The sequence below is a fragment of the Lepisma saccharinum genome, chromosome 5 (genome assembly GCF_977018435.1).
Source record: "Lepisma saccharinum chromosome 5, izLepSacc3.1, whole genome shotgun sequence".
Taxonomy (NCBI): Eukaryota; Metazoa; Arthropoda; class Insecta; order Zygentoma; family Lepismatidae; genus Lepisma; species Lepisma saccharinum.
The window spans coordinates 86,656,243-86,676,961 of NC_139233.1; the positions used below are offsets into that span (position 1 = coordinate 86,656,243).

The following is a 20,719-nucleotide window of genomic DNA, read 5'->3' on the forward strand; positions in this document are numbered from 1 at the left end:
ACTCAACATATTCACCTTTCTGACAGAACCTGAGATGATATAAGAAGTTTTATAGCTTGGTTAAAAGTTGTATTACTACTTCTCTGTTTATTATTACTAGAGACCGGATGTTTAGGCACTAAAAACATATAAAATAGGCAGGCAAATAAGCACTTATAATTTTCAAAATAGGCAGTAAAATAGGCATTAAAATACAAATAGGCAATAAAAAGGCAATGAAATTTAACTCAAAATAATGAAGATAGACATACAAAAAGAAATAGGTGTTTAAATAATATAAAGACTTACCTGTACATCCTTTATAGTTGCTTAAAATAAATCAGGATCTCATCATTAGAGACAGCAGTCCAATGTTGTACTTAATAAATCACTGCAAACAGGAGTCACGTCAGCCCAAAATTTTCCATTGTATAATGGCTACATACAATAGTCTGACGAAAGAAATTGTTGGCTACTTCCAACCAGTACGTAAATTATTTAAATATACACTTTATCACTGCACACAGGGTTATTTCAGTTAAAAAATTTACACTGTATATTCCACACAGCAGTTCGAACTAAGAAACTGTTTAAATGCATTTCAAGTTTGTACTGTACGGTTTGGCAGTCTCTGAATAAGAAGCACTAATTGCGGTACAAGGTATTTCTTCAGGTGATCAACCGACAAGTTATGTCTGCGATCAGGCAACACATTTTTTAGAATTGAAAAATATCTTTCAACCTCCACAGATGTTACCGGAGCTTAACTTTGTCGGTAACCGTGGCAAGTGGCGAACAAAGTTTCTTGGGAGAAATTAAGGCTAATAAAAATGCTATCTTCAGTCAATCATGTCTGAAACACGGTTGTTTCTATTTTATACAAGATAGCATTATACGAAAAATAATATTACATGCAAAGGTGCATATAGCACCATGTCATCAAGGCACATTTAGAGCTTGTGGGGGTAGTGCCACACACATTCTCGATCTCGGCCATTTTGGAGGTGACGTGATCAACACCACTCTCCGGCTGCCTTTACCTCTCAGGGTTGCCCCCCGGTACCCATTTATTTTGGGGTTGGGTGAACCCCAGAGCTGCTTTATGTGGGGACAATGCAGGAAAGAATTCAGACCTCAGATCACCCACGGGGAGATCTGGAAATATAACATGTAATTCTTTTGAAAATCCAATCATATATCACATGCCTACAACGGAAAACATATGAAGTCAAGCCTTCATTTCTTTCCTAATACTTGTTACATTTAAGATACGTTTAAGAGAGAGAGAGAGAGAGAGAGAGCTCATAAAATATAATAATAATATGAAATTAGTGTCGCATGTTTTAAAGTTTAACTGTGGTCGAGCTAGATATCCTTTTGTGCTTAATAGTATTGAAATAGCGTAACAAGTCTCATTATTTATTTTATAGTTTGATGTTTTACTTAGGAATAAATTGATTTTCAATTTCCCATTGCTGCGTAATGACGGGGAGGGGCAAAATGACTAGCGCCGGCCCTGTGCTGCACCGATTCCTCAAAGACTTTCTTGGATGCTATAAGAGTTTCACCCCTTTCCTTCAGCTTTGTAATTGTCTCTGGTAACATCATAATGTACTATTAAATAACATTTTTGAAAGGAAAATAAGTTGTGTGCAATTTTTTTTAAAAAAAAACATTCTAACAATTCATTGAAAATGGCAAAAAAGGCATTAAAATATAAAATAGGCAGTAGAGTAGGCAAAATAAAAAAGCTTCTAAACATTAGCAACAACATAAAAAATGTACATATAGAAAATTTTTATCAATAAATGTAGGAAAAAATGGTATTCTGCCAAACTTCAGGGCTTTTATTTCTTGCGCTATTTGGCCCATTAATATATTGTTCTTTGCTCTACTGCTCCTAACAGCCGGATCGAACTTTAAACTGTAGGCCGAGTCCCGTCTAGCGTATCTCTCCATAAAGTAGATTTAAATAAACTTTGGAGATCTCACAACGTCAATATAGCAGATATCACGTGCACTATACTCTTACGCGTAAAATTACTACACTGCTACCATTCGAACTACGAGGTAGAATTTCTCATACGCTACGTGTGTTTGTTTAAATTGACTTTGCTCTTTAAGTGGACAGAGAATAGGTTCTTCCTTTATAATCAAACTTTTGGCTATGATGAGCATTCTAAATTGAAGGAACGATAGTGACAATGTATTACACGTAGTAGCTTTAAATTATTCTTATTATGCCGGAATATATGAAGTGGATGGTACCGTATAGTTTTAACTTAGTCACTAATATTAATGTGTTATTGAAGAACTAACACCATGTACTGCTTATCTTCGCATTATTACCTGTATTTAAATGCACTATTTCTAAATTGTTCTATAAAAATGAAACTTTATTTTAGAAATAATGTGTGTTGTCCCTATTTCCAGTTTATCATTGACGTGGCAATCTTCATGTTTAGTTACAAAGTAGTTTGTAGCAGTTGCCAGGTAGCAGTTTTCGAAAATTTAGTGTTCTATCTGTTAAGGTAAAGCGCGCGAAATCCCTGCACTAAATTCGTCCCCCTCTTTAACTTCCATGGAAAATGCTGCCATCTTGCGAGAGCAGCAGCAAAATCTTCAGAACCATTCGGTTACCTACTTTCAGTGACGTAGTTGGTTTGTTCTGTTCATTCACGATTTAATTTTTCAATAATAGTTTGTCTGAAAGCTTGCTACAGTGTGAAATGAATTTGAAACAGTTATATTGACGCCTCGCGGTAAGTTTTTCAGCATTTAGTGATTGATAATTATAGATTAGTATTTGAATATTGCATTCCAGTTGTTACAGCCATGTAGTTGTAGTCATTTGGTCAGGAGAAGTCGTCATACTAAATCCGTCTCCTTTGAGATTCTCAAATCCGTCTCGGAGACGGATTTAGGACCACCATTATGTATCTTTCTTGTGATATATTTGATCTTTTTCCTGACCACTTAGACTAGTTTCGATTGATCGCTTGTCGACCTTTTTATAATGTGTTTAACACCTCTATGCCTTATTCTTGAAAAGAAAATTAATGCTAATTAACAAAAAGTATATATTAAACGTCAAGTTCTATGAAGAAAATTACAAATTTAAGAATGACATCAAGGGTGCCGGCTACGGGGGTTCCGAGGGGACAGGTGCCTTCCTCCTCACTCAACAGACAAGTTACAGCGTTTGGATGTAGCATTTATGTTTCCTCTGAAAACTGTATACGCAAAGGCAATAGAGCAATGGTTGGCCTCTAACTCAAACAGAATTGTGAGGAAACTACAAGTATCCAGTTTGTTCTGTGAAGCGTACCTTCGTGTTACTACTCTTCAAACTGCCGTCAATGGATTTAGGAAAACTGGAATTCATTCGTTTGATCCCGATGTCTTCCAAGACCATGACTTTATAGCTAGACAACTTGAAGAGGCAGAGGTGCCTGACAATGGAGGGAATGATGACAACCAGAATGCTCCATCTCCACCTCAAGTGGTCAGTCCAAGAGACATCCAGGAAGTTCCAGTAATCCAGCCTTCCACATCTTCTAGAGCCAGGACTTCATTGTTGGTAACAGCAAGTTCACATAAGATGTCTCTAAAAGCCTCTATGGAAAAGAAACAAATGGCGGAAGAGCGTCAGAAGAAACAGTCCCAATCAAAGGCCAAGAAACGTCCCATCATTGAAGATAAAGATCAGCTTGGAACATCATCGACCAAACCTCCCAAAAAGAAAACAAAGAAATATGACTCAAGTTCAAGCGAATCTGAGGATGAAACACAAGTTCCACTGGTGCCACTGATGACGAGGATACTTCAGGCGATGAAGATGGGTCATGTCCTATTTGTGGAAGGCGTTTTCCCAAGACAAGCGAGGAGAAAAATGGGCAAAGTGTTCGAGATGCTTCCAGTGGTACCACGAGATGTGTTCATCTTCAACAAAAGTAAAAAACTTTGTTTGCGATTTTTGTCTGAATGGGTAAAAAGATGTAACTTAAGTATAAAAATGTATAAATATGTTTTCATATCAATAAATTTATTACAAGAGATTTTAACACTGTTTTAATCAAATTTCCCATAAAATAAATGAGTAGATAATAACTGGAAAGGGGGGACAGAGTTAGGACACCTATTTTGAAAAATCAAAATTTGCGTTCTTTTGATAATTTATCTTTTTTGGTTAAGAAAGATTTATTTAGTAGAATTACACCAGCAGCACTAGTAGGTATGGAGTTCAGTTGCTTCAATCAGTTGTATTATTTTCAACTTTAAAAAAAAATTCAGAATTGAAGATTTGGCTTAGGGGGACGGTATTTGGGCACTTTACCTTAGATAGAACACTGGCACTCTCAAATTCAATTTAGTGTTGCGTGCAATTGTTCTATCTGAATTTTCAATAATTAATTGCAGCATATATACCTAACCAAACCACTACTTCTTTATATATCAGCATTTGCAGTGATACACACTTCTAGCTCAATGGCCAACAAAGGTCCAGTAAATAGAAGATGTCAAACTTTGAAGGTCTTTCTCGAGAAAATTAAAATTGGACATAGAACATTTACATTCTCAGTGGAATAAGTATCTCCGAACATTGACTTAGTCACAGTATGTTCCAAAAGTGTAAATAGTGACATATATGTGTCACATCGCGACGTTCAAAGGTTCAACCAAGCATTCAAGCTTTCAGAGACGCCACTGTCAGCTCTTGCAGGACCTTGATTTGAAGACGGGACAACGCTTTTGAGCAGTCAATGCTACCTTCGTTGCAGAAAATGGAGGAGAAGCAAATTAAATTTGAAGAAAAGAAAAAAGACGTGCTACTTACTTCGATCAGCCAAGGGGCCCGTGTAAATATATACAGATCAGGTCCAAGCCAGAGAGCCAAACTGTCGCCAAGCTCAAAGTAACCATTGACTTTCTTGAATATGTCTGTAAAGAAGAGAGATACATGATTCTGTTGTTACTACTCCAAATGATTTCTAGGGGGCGAGGTTGACATAGGGTAAAATCGTGTAGCCCCGGACATCAGGAAACATCGGACAGTGTGAGTTCCGAAACTGCGGTATGAGTTATCAATACTGTATCAGCAGAAAAAGAAAGGACTTTGTTCTCCCATGCACGTGCAAGTAGTAGGAGTTGGTCGGTGAAGAATAGCGGACGTGCTGCAAGCCGCTCTGTTTCTGCGTAAGCGGTGTTCGTCCCGAAGTAACTTAAGGAAGGTCATTGCTATTAAAAAGGAACGTAAATGAAACACAAATAGTTGTCAGTGTACTGGTTAGGGTTTGAACAAATCGTGTGTGATACCGCAAGTATATATTTGACTGTGTGATAGTATGAGGCATGTTATTGTCGAATGGTACGTGTCGGGTAGCGCCGGACAGGCAATTGGAGGGTAACAGCGGACAAAATGTAGCAGTTCGTGACACTGTTTGATAGCGTTCCAGTTCTGCTATTTTGTTGGCGGACATTCCAGTCATAAGGATTTGAAAGTGATCCAATATGCGAGGGATCACAGTATTCATATGCTCAGTACTCCTCCACATACCACGCACAAGACTCAGCCCCATGACAGGTCTTTTATGAAACCGTTTAAAGGAGCATACAATGAAGCTTGTTCGATGTGGATGCGCAAGAATGCTTGAGTAAAGATAACCGATTATGATGTAGCGCACCTTGTTGCAGAGGCATACCGTAAGGTGTGTCGCATGGACATTGCTCTCAATGGATTTGCGTGCACTGGAATATATCCATTGAACCGTAATATATTCACAGACATTGACTACCTGCCCGCAAACGTGACTCGCGTTGAAAGATGTTACACTCCGGAAACCTGTGAAGACCCAGAACCTTCAACTTCAGCAGCGGTGGAGGCAACGGGGGCTGCTTCTTCTCCGTCGTCTGCAGTGGATCCACGTAAATAAAGAATTTGAATTTGAATTTGAATTTGAAATTCTCTACATGTCACCGAGGAACCTGAATCTCCTCGTCCATCAACTAGCAAAGGGCTCTTCATTATTGAAAAGTTATCATCATTACCAGAAAATCGTAAGAGACGTTTAGCGTCACGAACAAGAAGAACTGCAGTGAGTGAGATACTAACATCTTCAGTATATAAGAAGCAACTTGAAAGAAAGGTGACCTCAACACGTGTATTAGCAAAGAAAGGTCGCAAGAAGCTAATGGGCTACGGTCAGCTTGCTTGTGACAATAACAAAGAGGACATACGACCAGACGAACAGGATAGCACAACTGAATGCATCATTTGCGGTGAAACGTTCAATGAAGCTGAAGATGTTTATTGAAATTATTAATTTCATATTATAGAAATCACTTTATATTAACGGTTCAAAAAAATGTATAATAATTACTTTGTACAACGTTAATTATGTTTTATGTTATTTATTGCGCTATGCGCTGTATAAACGAGATATTTGGAATTCTAACGTTGCTATAGCAACGAGAATCAATAGTCATTGGGTGGTAGTGTGTGTGGGAAAAAATGGAAATATAGGTAATAGTGAACTGCATATTGCTCAGTTATTTCACTAATAGAATAGACCCATAGAAGTTGTATCTTCACCTTCGCGTTTTAATTTCAAATATTTATGAACGAAATGTAATCGTGCAAATGATAAACTAGTGAATGTCACAGTATAATTGGTGGTCCAGTATTGTGGAACGTTATCAGCACGATCTTAAGTGATGTGTTTTTAAGTGATGTGTTTTGCGTATGTGTTAACTTACACCATTGTTTTCGTGAATCTAGTTTGTACATACATTTCTAGGTAACACTTTACTATACCGGAGACGGATTTCTTCAAATTTACAGGAGAAAGTACTTACGCAAATCATTTTCTGTAGCGTTGTTCATGTTCGGGAATGTAGTTTTGATCCATTTTAATGCGAATGCATGTTGTTTTCTACGAAAATCTATTTCAGACGCGCTATTGCTGCTTCCGCCATTTGCTTTCTGCACGAGAGCACAATACGCTCTCGTATTGTCCGTATATGCTAAATTGAACGAAAGGAGTGCTAATGGAACCTAACCTAACAGGACTAACCTAACCTAGTAGGCATACCTCGTCCCCGTGATGGTTCGTGGGGCTGTCGTCAATTTTTGTGCTAACGTCAATGGTTTTTGGGGATACCCGTGGATGGTTTGTGGGAAATAAGGAACAACAGTAAGTACTCGTTAATGTAAGACAGACATTATTTTCGTTAGAAATTCATTAATTCACCTAAAGAAATGTTCCGCAATGCGGAATAGTATGTTAGCAATGTAAAAAATTGCGAAATAAATCATTGATAGGTGTCTCCGGTATAGTAAAGTAGTACCCATTTCTATTATGTACGCATCAAGTAATCCTTATAATCTGAGATTCAAAACAAGTCTTACAGCTAGATCTATCAATTGTGGTGACGATCCTGATGAATCACAAAATAAGAATGGTGCCATGAATATGGTGAACTGCTGCAAAGATCCCGATAAGGAAAGGTTGGTAGCTTGTGAAAATTGTGGCCATTGGTATCATTTACAATGTTTGGGTTTGTTCCATAAGCATTGGGAGTTATACCAGTTAAATGAAAATTATTTCTGTAAAGATTGTGATCCATCTTATGATCCGTTCAGTATTGAAGCTTTCGTGCAATGGAAAAGAAGTCAAGAGAATGTTCAAGAAATTGACATTCGTCCTTCTGTGTTGGCAGAGACATCAATTTGGCAAAGTAATGTTCCTTTTCAAATGTTTGATCTACTTGCAGAGTTAAGGAAAATCGGCGAGTCACAACAGGTGGAATTTACAAAAATGAGGGAAACTCAAAAGCTTGAGTTTACAAAAATGAGGGAAACTCAAGATTCTATGAGGCAAATTCAAGAGTCTCAAAAGCTTGAGTTTACAAAAATGAGGGAAACTCAAGAGTCCCAACAGCTTGAGTTTACAAAAATCAGGGAATCTCAACAGGAAATTCAAAATTCACAGCAACTACTCAACCTTGACTTCCACGAATTGAGTACATCGTTACGGAAGGAATTAACTGAAGTTGCCGAGTCCTGCAAATTAGCAACACGTTCATTACATCAGGAAATGGAAAGAGAAGTGCAAGGGCGAACAGAGAAAATCGAGGAAGTCAACATTACTTGTGCAGAGAATTCTGATAAACTTGCTGGATTGAATAATCAGATTACAGAATGCCAGAACAATGTTTCAGGGTTGTCTCGGCAAGTTCATAGACTTGAAGTCGTTGTGAGCAAAGACGAAATAACGAAGCGCGTAGAAGCATGTGAGGAAAAGATTACTAAGTTAACATCAAATATTTCGACTAATGTTGAATCAAGTAATCCTGTACAAGTTTACAGTTCTCATGTGAATGGTAACTGTCAACCTGGTATTCTTGCACGGAACCTAACCTCTCCTAAATCATCTGATTCTTCAGCGTGTGATGTTTCTGATGACGAACACAATCGCATTGCTTCACAAAGACGCAAACGTTCTAGAAATAATCGCATGAGAGCTAGTAATACTAACAAGTTATGTCAATCAACCCGTTCTTTATATTCTGATGGTTCTGGGCAGGAAAGAAAAAGGCAAGTAAACCAAAAGTCATCAAACCCGCAGAATCATCGATGTGATTATCCTGACAATTGTGTGCGTTCGTTTACTCAAGAACTTCGACGGTTGGTAAGATTGAATGAACTTACTGTTCTTCCTAAATATTCTGGAGATCCTGAAAAATCAAGCCCACGTAAGTTTATTAAAACTTTATCGTCCTACTTAGACTTACTGCAAGTTCCTGACATGCAAAGGCTTGAATGTATTACTAATAGTAGATAGAAAACAGGCATTTAAAAACAAACCGGTTATAACTGGTTATACAAGTGTCATGTGCCATCGGGCACTTAACAAGTGCAATCAGGTGACCCTGTGTCGGGATGTGCCATGTGCCCATCTTGCATCTTGGAACATGCATGTTAGAACATGTTATTTCCCAGTAGGGAACAGTGCATCTTGGGCCAAACTGGTTATAACTGGTTATACAAGTGTAACTTGTCATCGGGCACTTAAGAAGTGCAATTTAAGGCTATGCCTATCTACACCTACCTACACTCACATACATCCACCCACACACACCTACATCCACCTATGCCTATCCCTCTGTAAGAGGCCACCCACACCCACCCGCACACACCTACATCCACCTATGCCTATCCCTCTGTAAGATGGGCCAAAGTGGTTCCTAAATACAAAATAATTAATATCTCAAGAACTAATTGACATAGAGCTATGCAGTTTTTTTGTCTGCATAAGAAACTGGGCAAGAGTAGTGTTGTTTTTACATGATATGCTGTTCAATCAGGTTCCTAGGCATGTAATTGAAGGCAGAGCTATACCGGTGAATGACAGGTTTACAAATTTTTGGGATTTTATAGATACAAGACCTGTGCTCTCTGCAAAAGTTGCATGTTTTATAAGATCCTCAAGATTTACTAGGGAAACACTTACAGAATTTATAAATATGTGGTATCATATCCTATACAAGGATATATACAAATATATGAAGGAAAACATGTGTATAAGAGTTGAACTGTATGAGAAGCTATGCAATATTGATGAACCCAGTGATATTGATGTGCACAAGTTGGAAAATGCCCTGGGTGATTTTGCAAATATGCTGGGACAAATCCCACCCTGTACTGCTGGACCTTCCGGAAGCAATAATGAAATTATTGATGACAGGTATTTCTGGTGGCTCCCAGGTCGAGATATGTACAAGACATTTGTACCATGCACTGTGTTTGAGAAGGAGATGTACCTCAAAATGCTTAGAAGAATTATGCTTAATGATTTATTTGGATGCATGTCTCATGACACTCGTCCAAATTATGCAGCATACTCTGAGGAATTGAATGTTCTCATCAGGAGATTCAAAAATTACAACAGGCACAATATTGCTGTGATTCCAAATATTGTTGGAGGCAACACACCTGCACCTTGGCTGTGTCAGTGTATTCTGTTGACTGTTGATGTTGCATTTCAGTGCGGGCACATATTTTGCAGATATTGTTTCCTAAACAGGATTGTCGAGAACAAGGCCTCGTGCTGCCCAAAATGCAACAGTGCAAATAATAGGACTTACGTGATATACAACTGGATATGCAGCAGTTGCCAGAGGCCTGTACACCATCCCAAAATTTCACTATCTGAGGAATTGTACTGCAGGGCGTGCTGTCCTGCAGACTATACAGAGCTTCTGAAAACATGCTGTTGACATTCAAAAACATTTACAGGTTCAGGGATTATTTCAACATACAAGCAGCTCTATGCAAAAATGCAGATGCTGATCTTGACAAGTTGATAAACAGTGGCAATCATGTTATATTTGTGGCTGATTATGATGTGCCTGGTGATTTGAAGATACTAACACCCAACAGATACAGTGCATCCATAGATTGGAATATTTGTATCTTGTTCTACAAGAAAGATCACAGATATAAATTATTACCCAATGTTCCAATAGATTGTTTCCTGCTCCCAGGATATTTTGCATTACAAATAGGAAACAGGATATACAAAACAAGATATGATGACAATATTGTTGCAAGAAGCTGGCCTGCACTATACAGCTCTGGCCTGTTTGTTGTGGATCTGCAGAACAGCATATTTAAAACACATCTATACTCTGAATTCCTAGAGTGCCCAAACAGGTGTGTGTATTTTACAAATTATTACAATCTGTCAAAATTGCTGTCAGGTCCATGCTACAAGGGCCCATATTATTATAGACTTTCAGATGTGGACATTATTAATTTGACAAGAATTGTCAAGAAAGAAATTAAGATTGCACCCAACCCCTACAAGTATATCCAGAATGTTTAGAAGCTGCCATACACAGATAACTGGGCAATATATGTGAATTTCCTAACACACAACAAGACCTGCAACATGCTCTTCTATTGCCTGAAATTGCTGGGAGAGATACACAAGAATTGCAGAGTCTGTATAGGTGCAGTATGGTACAGAATCTTACAGAATGATCCTGTATCTGTACAAGATTATAAGTATTATCATTGTACACTCAACATGTACAAGAATAATAATCACTCTCAGCAGAGAGTACCCTTCAAGATTGCCCAGCAGTATAATCCAGAATTGCCCAATCTGCTGTATGAATACACTCAAATTGTGGATGGCCCTGTCCTGTTGTATGTCTGGACAAATATTATTAATTTCTGGACACAGATTGTTATGATGTTTCATGAATTATGTTCATATGTGCCTAAATATTTAAATTTTGTAAAAAATTAACTGTTACAGTTACAGTTCCATCTGAAGCAATCTATAATGTTTCCAGTTGGAACTTTGATTGGGAAGCATCTGAAAATCACAGAATCCCTTGGGTTTTGTAGAATTTGTGAACCAGTGCCCATAATAGGTAAAATTTATACAATAATAAAAAACAACAAAATACCCCACAATTCTCCTATAGGTGTTATACTTGTGGCACTCAAAATCTGTAATACATCTCAAGTTCAGATATTTGAAGCCATGTGTGCTGTCAAGTGCCCAGTGAAACTTTGTCTCAGTGTTGATGGCAAACACATCATGCTCTGACAGTGTTAAGAATCTAATTTTGAAATCCTCAACAAGGGATTCAGATCTAATATATCTTGCAATATTTCTTCTATCAAAAAATGACATTTATGCTAAGAATATATGAATATTGTTCCTTTCTAGAAAATTACACACAACAGGTCTCATAACAGGATCACAAGTTTTAATTTTCTGACCCAACAGATACATCAAGACCTCATTCATGTCAACAATTCTCCTGTTGTGGAAATTTTGCCTGCTAACAAAATCTAACCCAGAATACACCATGCCTGTATTTGTAGTTATAAACTTAAATGCATCAAAACAGCTTAGACAAATCTCACAATTGAAATGTTTCCAGTTTGAAGTCTGGTCAAAAAGCATATAAAAATTGTACAGTGCTGTCAATTTTGTGTTTGTGAACCAGTATTTGTTCCTGAAGGAATCAAAGCACACTGCTGAAACCAACTGATATTTTTTATTAAGCATAGAATTTTGATTTGAACCCCAAGAAATTTTATATAATAAACATAACAAAATTCTAATATTTATTTTTGTTTAACAGGTACAACAAGTTCTGAGCACATAAGCAGTTTCTGAGGAATATAAGGCAGCAGCAGCAGCAAGCAATTAACTTATAGAAGGCAGTGTGTATCCTATCTAATTGCATGGATAATCTTGACACAGGATTTTTTGAGAGAAGATGTATTTCAAAATACATAAAATCTAAGTCACTTGTTGATGATTTAAAGCTTAGATTCTTTGGCCTGTCTGAGTATGCTGTGCAGAATGAGACCGAGATGCAGTGGGTGCTTGCCAGTGACAGGCCATTCCAATGCCTGTATCTCAACTTTATCAGCGAGTTTGAAAAATTTATGTACAGCAGGTGCAGGAGAATTGTTGGATCCTTTGTTAATTTTTATACAGACAGGTGCCATTATTATTTAAGTTTGAAATTGTTTGACAATTATTGGTTCAACAATTGCTATGAGCATTGTTTTGAGTATAGGATGTGCATGATTGCATCTCAGAGTTCAAATTGGAGACATTATAAATATTCAAATAAAATTATTAACAAGATATCTAAAAATAAGAAGATTGAATTTGTTACAACTGATAATGGGAATTTGTACAGTGGTGAAGATTTCAATCCAGAGTTTGTATCAAATTCCAACTATATATATTTGAATGAGCTTGTCATGTATTTTATAAGGCAAAAATTTAGAGATTGTACTTATGATTGTATTGTTGAGGCACTGGGGCAGAATAATTTGCATGATATATGCAATTGTGGGAGAGTTTTGTCCAGCCTCTCAGTGTGATTTCAGGCACAGGAATTTGGCAGTTGGGAATCAACCCGCAGCAGGCAGCCCTGATTATTTCAGCAGAGACAGCAATCAAGGTAAATAAATATTTGCTGCAAGTGTAAATTGCATGTTTTCCATGGATAATCCTGACTCTGAATTTTTTCAGAGAAGATGTATTTCAAAGTACATAAAATCCAAGTCTCTTGTTGATGATTTAAAGCTTAGATTCTCTGACCTGTCTGAGTATGACCTGTTTGCTGTACAGAATGAGACTGAGATGCAGTGGGTGCTTGTAAGTGACAGGATTTTTCAATACTTGCACCTTAAGATGCTCAGCAAGTTTGAAAGGCTTGTATACAACAGGTACAGGAGAATTGTTGGATTGTTTGTTAATTTTTATACAGATTATTACTGTGTATTAAAATTGTCCGATAATCACTGGTTCAACAATTGCAATGAATTAACTGCAGAGCATAGCATGTACATGATTGCAGTCAGAGTTTAAACTGGAGGCATTACACAGCAGGCAGGTTATAATATTTATACCTGTTAAATCCTAACATAATATTCTCAGTTCTGTTCTAAAATATTATAACCTGCCTGCTGTGTAATAATGTTTACCCATGTTCAATCCAGAGACATGATACTCTCAGCTCTGTCTTAAAATATTATAACAACCTGCCTGCTGAGTAATAATGTTGAGACATGTTCAATCCAGAGACATGTCTCAGCTCTGTCTTAAAATATTATAACCTGCCTGCTGTGTAATAATGTTTACCCATGTTCAATCCAGAGACATGATACTCTCAGCTCTGTCTTAAAATATTATAACCTGCCTGCTGAGTAATAATGTTGAGACATGTTCAATCCAGAGACATGATACTCTCAGCTTTGTTTTTATAACCTGCCTGCTGAGTAATAATGTCAATCCAGAGACGTGATACTCTCAGCTTTGTTTTTATAACCTGCCTGCTGAGTAATAATATTGATGCATGTTCAATGTCTTAAAATATTATAACCTGCCTGCTGTGTAATAATGTTGATGCATGTTCAATCCAGAAACATGATACTCTCAGCTCTGTTTAAAATATCATAACCTGCCTGATGTGTAATAATGTTTACCCCTGTTCAATCCAGAGACATGATACTCTCAGCTCTGTCATAAAATATTATAACCTGCCTGCTGAGTAATAATATTGATGCATGTTCAGTCCAGAGACATGTTCAACCCAGAGACATGATACTCTCAGCTTTGTTTTAAAATATTATAACCTGCCTGCTGAGTAATAATGTTGATGCATGTTCAATCCAGAAACAGTTCTGTCTTAAAATATTATAACCTGCCTGCTGTGTAATAATATTGAGACATGTTCAATCCAGAAACATGATACTCTTAGTTAGGGCCTATAGTTTTAATATTATAACCTGCCTGCTGTGTAATAATGTTGAGACATGTTCAATCCAGAAACAGTTTTGTTCTAAAATATTATAACCTGCCTGCTGTGTAATAATGTTTACACATGTTCAATCCAGAAACATGATACTCCCGGTCCGGGCCTATAATTTTAATATTATAACCTGCCTGCTGTGTAATAATGTTTATCCATGTTCAATCCAGAGACATGATACTCTCGGTCCGGGCCTATAGTTTTAATTATAACCTGCCTGCTGTGTAATAATGTTTATCCATGTTCAATCCAGAGACATGATACTCTCTAATATTATAACCTGCCTGCTGTGTAATAATGTTGAGACATGTTCAATCCAGAGACATGATACTCTCTAATATTATAACCTGCCTGCTGTGTAATAATGTTGAGACATGTTCAATCCAGAGACATGATACTCTCAGTTCTGTCTTAAAATATTATAACCTGCCTGCTGTGTAATAATGTTGAGACATGTTCAATCCAGAGACATGATACTCTCAGTTCTGTCTTAAAATATTATAACCTGCCTGCTGTGTAATAATGTTGAGACATGTTCAATCCAGAAACATGATACTCTACTCTCAGTTCTGTCTTAAAATATTATAACCTGCCTGCTGTGTAATTTGACACATGTTCAATCCAGAGACTCAGTTAGGGCCTACAGTTTTAATTTCAGAATTAACACAGGTGCCCATATACAAATAATTTCATTCTGGGCCGATGGGATGACCCGGCATGGCTCACAGAACAACATACTCAAATTTTGAAAAAAAAAAAAAAATCAATAATTTTGTTTATCTGATATCTCTGAAACTATTGATGCTAGAGACATGGGACTTGGTGATTTCTCATGTGCATCTCAAGATGCAACTTTTCGGTCTCTACAATTTTTTCAAAATATCTTGTTGTTCTCTAGATCCTGAATAACTTGCCTATTTTTTAAGATAGAGGCATGGGAGTTGTTTATTTCAACTCTAGATGCTGTTTAGAAGTTTTGTGAAAAAATTATCGATTTAAGACAGAACTGAGAGTAGAGTATCATGTTTCTGGATCAGCAGTTTAAACTCTGATCTGCAATCATGTACATGCTATGCTCTGCAGTTAATTCATTGCAATTGTTGAACCAGTGATTATCGGACAATTTTAATACACAGTAATAATCTGTATAAAAATTAACAAACAATCCAACAATTCTCCTGTACCTGTTGTATACAAGCCTTTCAAACTTGCTGAGCATCTTAAGGTGCAAGTATTGAAAAATCCTGTCACTTACAAGCACCCACTGCATCTCAGTCTCATTCTGTACAGCAAACAGGTCATACTCAGACAGGTCAGAGAATCTAAGCTTTAAATCATCAACAAGAGACTTGGATTTTATGTACTTTGAAATACATCTTCTCTGAAAAAATTCAGAGTCAGGATTATCCATGGAAAACATGCAATTTACACTTGCAGCAAATATTTATTTACCTTGATTGCTGTCTCTGCTGAAATAATCAGGGCTGCCTGCTGCGGGTTGATTCCCAACTGCCAAATTCCTGTGCCTGAAATCACACTGAGAGGCTGGACAAAACTCTCCCACAATTGCATATATCATGCAAATTATTCTGCCCCAGTGCCTCAACAATACAATCATAAGTACAATCTCTAAATTTTTGCCTTATAAAATACATGACAAGCTCATTCAAATATATATAGTTGGAATTTGATACAAACTCTGGATTGAAATCTTCACCACTGTACAAATTCCCATTATCAGTTGTAACAAATTCAATCTTCTTATTTTTAGATATCTTGTTAATAATTTTATTTGAATATTTATAATGTCTCCAATTTGAACTCTGAGATGCAATCATGCACATCCTATACTCAAAACAATGCTCATAGCAATTGTTGAACCAATAATTGTCAAACAATTTCAAACTTAAATAATAATGGCACCTGTCTGTATAAAAATTAACAAAGGATCCAACAATTCTCCTGCACCTGCTGTACATAAATTTTTCAAACTCGCTGATAAAGTTGAGATACAGGCATTGGAATGGCCTGTCACTGGCAAGCACCCACTGCATCTCGGTCTCATTCTGCACAGCAAACAGGTCATACTCAGACAGGCCAAAGAATCTAAGCTTTAAATCATCAACAAGTGACTTAGATTTTATGTATTTTGAAATACATCTTCTCTCAAAAAATCCTGTGTCAAGATTATCCATGCAATTAGATAGGATACACACTGCCTTCTATAAGTTAATTGCTTGCTGCTGCTGCTGCCTTGTATTCCTCAGAAACTGCTTATGTGCTCAGAACTTGTTGTACCTGTTAAACAAAAATAAATATTAGAATTTTGTTATGTTTATTATATAAAATTTCTTGGGGTTCAAATCAAAATTCTATGCTTAATAAAAAATATCAGTTGGTTTCAGCAGTGTGCTTTGATTCCTTCAGGAACAAATACTGGTTCACAAACACAAAATTCACAGCACTGTACAATTTTTATATGCTTTTTGACCAGACTTCAAACTGGAAACATTTCAATTGTGAGATTTGTCTAAGCTGTTTTGATGCATTTAAGTTTATAACTATAAATACAGGCATGGTGTATTCTGGGTTAGATTTTGTTAGCAGGCAAAATTTCCACAACAGGAGAATTGTTGACATGAATGAGGTCTTGATGTATCTGTTGGGTCAGAAAATTAAAACTTGTGATCCTGTTATGAGACCTGTTGTGTGTAATTTTCTAGATAGGAACAATATTCATATATTCTTAGCATAAATGTCATTTTTTGATAGAAGAAATATTGCAAGATATATTAGATCTGAATCCCTTGTTGAGGATTTCAAAATTAGATTCTTAACACTGTCAGAGCATGATGTGTTTGCCATCAACACTGAGACAGAGTTTCACTGGGCACTTGACAGCACACATGGCTTCAAATATCTGAACTTGAGATGTATTACAGATTTTGAGTGCCACAAGTATAACACCTATAGGAGAATTGTGGGGTATTTTGTTGTTTTTTATTATTGTATAAATTTTACCTATTATGGGCACTGGTTCACAAATTCTACAAAACCCAAGGGATTCTGTGATTTTCAGATGCTTCCCAATCAAAGTTCCAACTGGAAACATTATAGATTGCTTCAGATGGAACTGTAACTGTAACAGTTAATTTTTTACAAAATTTAAATATTTAGGCACATATGAACATAATTCATGAAACATCATAACAATCTGTGTCCAGAAATTAATAATATTTGTCCAGACATACAACAGGACAGGGCCATCCACAATTTGAGTGTATTCATACAGCAGATTGGGCAATTCTGGATTATACTGCTGGGCAATCTTGAAGGGTACTCTCTGCTGAGAGTGATTATTATTCTTGTACATGTCGAGTGTACAATGATAATACTTATAATCTTGTACAGATACAGGATCATTCTGTAAGATTCTGTACCATACTGCACCTATACAGACTCTGCAATTCTTGTGTATCTCTCCCAGCAATTTCAGGCAATAGAAGAGCATGTTGCAGGTCTTGTTGTGTGTTAGGAAATTCACATATATTGCCCAGTTATCTGTGTATGGCAGCTTCTAAACATTCTGGATATACTTGTAGGGGTTGGGTGCAATCTTAATTTCTTTCTTGACAATTCTTGTCAAATTAATAATGTCCACATCTGAAAGTCTATAATAATATGGGCCCTTGTAGCATGGACCTGACAGCAATTTTGACAGATTGTAATAATTTGTAAAATACACACACCTGTTTGGGCACTCTAGGAATTCAGAGTATAGATGTGTTTTAAATATGCTGTTCTGCAGATCCACAACAAACAGGCCAGAGCTGTATAGTGCAGGCCAGCTTCTTGCAACAATATTGTCATCATATCTTGTTTTGTATATCCTGTTTCCTATTTGTAATGCAAAATATCCTGGGAGCAGGAAACAATCTATTGGAACATTGGGTAATAATTTATATCTGTGATCTTTCTTGTAGAACAAGATACAAATATTCCAATCTATGGATGCACTGTATCTGTTGGGTGTTAGTATCTTCAAATCACCAGGCACATCATAATCAGCCACAAATATAACATGATTGCCACTGTTTATCAACTTGTCAAGATCAGCATCTGCATTTTTGCATAGAGCTGCTTGTATGTTGAAATAATCCCTGAACCTGTAAATGTTTTTGAATGTCAACAGCATGTTTTCAGAAGCTCTGTATAGTCTGCAGGACAGCACGCCCTGCAGTACAATTCCTCAGATAGTGAAATTTTGGGATGGTGTACAGGCCTCTGGCAACTGCTGCATATCCAGTTGTATATCACGTAAGTCCTATTATTTGCACTGTTGCATTTTGGGCAGCACGAGGCCTTGTTCTCGACAATCCTGTTTAGGAAACAATATCTGCAAAATATGTGCCCGCACTGAAATGCAACATCAACAGTCAACAGAATACACTGACACAGCCAAGGTGCAGGTGTGTTGCCTCCAACAATATTTGGAATCACAGCAATATTGTGCCTGTTGTAATTCTTGAATCTCCTGATGAGAACATTCAATTCCTCAGAGTATGCTGCATAATTTGGACGAGTGTAATGAGACATGCATCCAAATAAATCATTAAGCATAATTCTTCTAAGCATTTTGAGGTGCATCTCCTTCTCAAACACAGTGCATGGTACAAATGTCTTGTACATATCTCGACCTGGGAGCCACCAGAAATACCTGTCATCAATAATTTCATTATTGCTTCCGGAAGGTCCAGCAGTACAGGGTGGGATTTGTCCCAGCATATTTGCAAAATCACCCAGGGCATTTTCCAACTTGTGCACATCAATATCACTGGGTTCATCAATATTGCATAGCTTCTCATACAGTTCAACTCTTATACACATGTTTTCCTTCATATATTTGTATATATCCTTGTATAGGATATGATACCACATATTTATAAATTCTGTAAGTGTTTCCCTAGTAAATCTTGAGGATCTTATAAAACATGCAACTTTTGCAGAGAGCACAGGTCTTGTATCTATAAAATCCCAAAAATTTGTAAACCTGTCATTCACCGGTATAGCTCTGCCTTCAATTACATGCCTAGGAACCTGATTGAACAGCATATCATGTAAAAACAACACTACTCTTGCCCAGTTTCTTATGCAGACAAAAAAACTGCATAGCTCTATGTCAATTAGTTCTTGAGATATTAATTATTTTGTATTTAGGAACCACTTTGGCCCATCTTACAGAGGGATAGGCATAGGTGGATGTAGGTGTGTGCGGGTGGGTGTGGGTGGCCTCTTACAGAGGGATAGGCATAGGTGGATGTAGGTGTGTGTGGGTGGATGTATGTGAGTGTAGGTAGGTGTAGATAGGCATAGCCTTAAATTGCACTTCTTAAGTGCCCGATGACAAGTTACACTTGTATAACCAGTTATAACCAGTTTGGCCCAAGATGCACTGTTCCCTACTGGGAAATAACATGTTCTAACATGCATGTTCCAAGATGCAAGATGGGCACATGGCACATCCCGACACAGGGTCACCTGATTGCACTTGTTAAGTGCCCGATGGCACATGACACTTGTATAACCAGTTATAACCGGTTTGTTTTTAAATGCCTGTTTTCTATCTACTACTAATTGTGTCCAAGAACCTGCAGAAGGTTGGTATAATACTCATGTCGATTCGTTTACATCGTACAAACAGTTTGTTGACAAATTTCTGAATCACTATACGTCTTATTCGTTAACTCAGGCTCATTTATCTGAACTTAGAAGTCGTAAATATGATCCTAAATCGACGAGTACTATGGAAGTTTTTGCTATTCGTACGCATTCAGCATATTATAATTTAGTTGATCGTCCGAATGATGCAGAAGTTATTGACATTTTAATCAATCAGTTGCCCACATCTATTGCACAAACAATATTAGCTGCTAGATTAGTTAAAATGGATGATGTAATTGCGTTACTAAAGAGGTTGGATTTAGTGAATTCAAGATCGAACAAGAGTTTTAATGTTCACGATAATGTACGTGAAAAAAATTTCCGACATGATGGGAAAAATTCTAAAAGTTTTACCGACAATAATAGTGCAAGGGCAAAACTGAGAGTTCAAAGTGTTGCTAAAAGTTCATCGTTTGTGAACGATGATGAACCTAGACGTAACGTAAGACTTAATGATAGTGTTCATTTTGTTTCTTCTAGCGATGAAAATAAAAGAATTAAGATTCCACGTACAGATGTTCCATTTGTTGCTGAAAACCAACAATCAAACTCCAGTCAGAAGACGATGATATTTAATAGAAATAATAATTCTGGGAAGCCTAACCTAACTAACAGACCATATAATCGTTACAGACGTAATGGTGCAGGAACTCAAAATTTCCGG

The 20,719-nt window shown here is 37.0% G+C and overlaps 1 protein-coding gene across 1 annotated transcript in view; it reads right to left on the reverse strand.

Annotated features, from left to right (window-relative positions):
- LOC145987925 (cytochrome P450 4c3-like) overlaps positions 1 to 20,719 on the reverse strand; it is a 143,826-nt gene that overhangs the window by 108,252 nt on the left and 14,855 nt on the right. Inside the window, exon 2 of the mRNA XM_083122744.1 lies at positions 4,817 to 4,920. Within this exon, the coding sequence (XP_082978870.1) occupies positions 4,817 to 4,920 (104 nt within the window). The remainder of the gene's footprint in view (positions 1 to 4,816; positions 4,921 to 20,719) is intronic.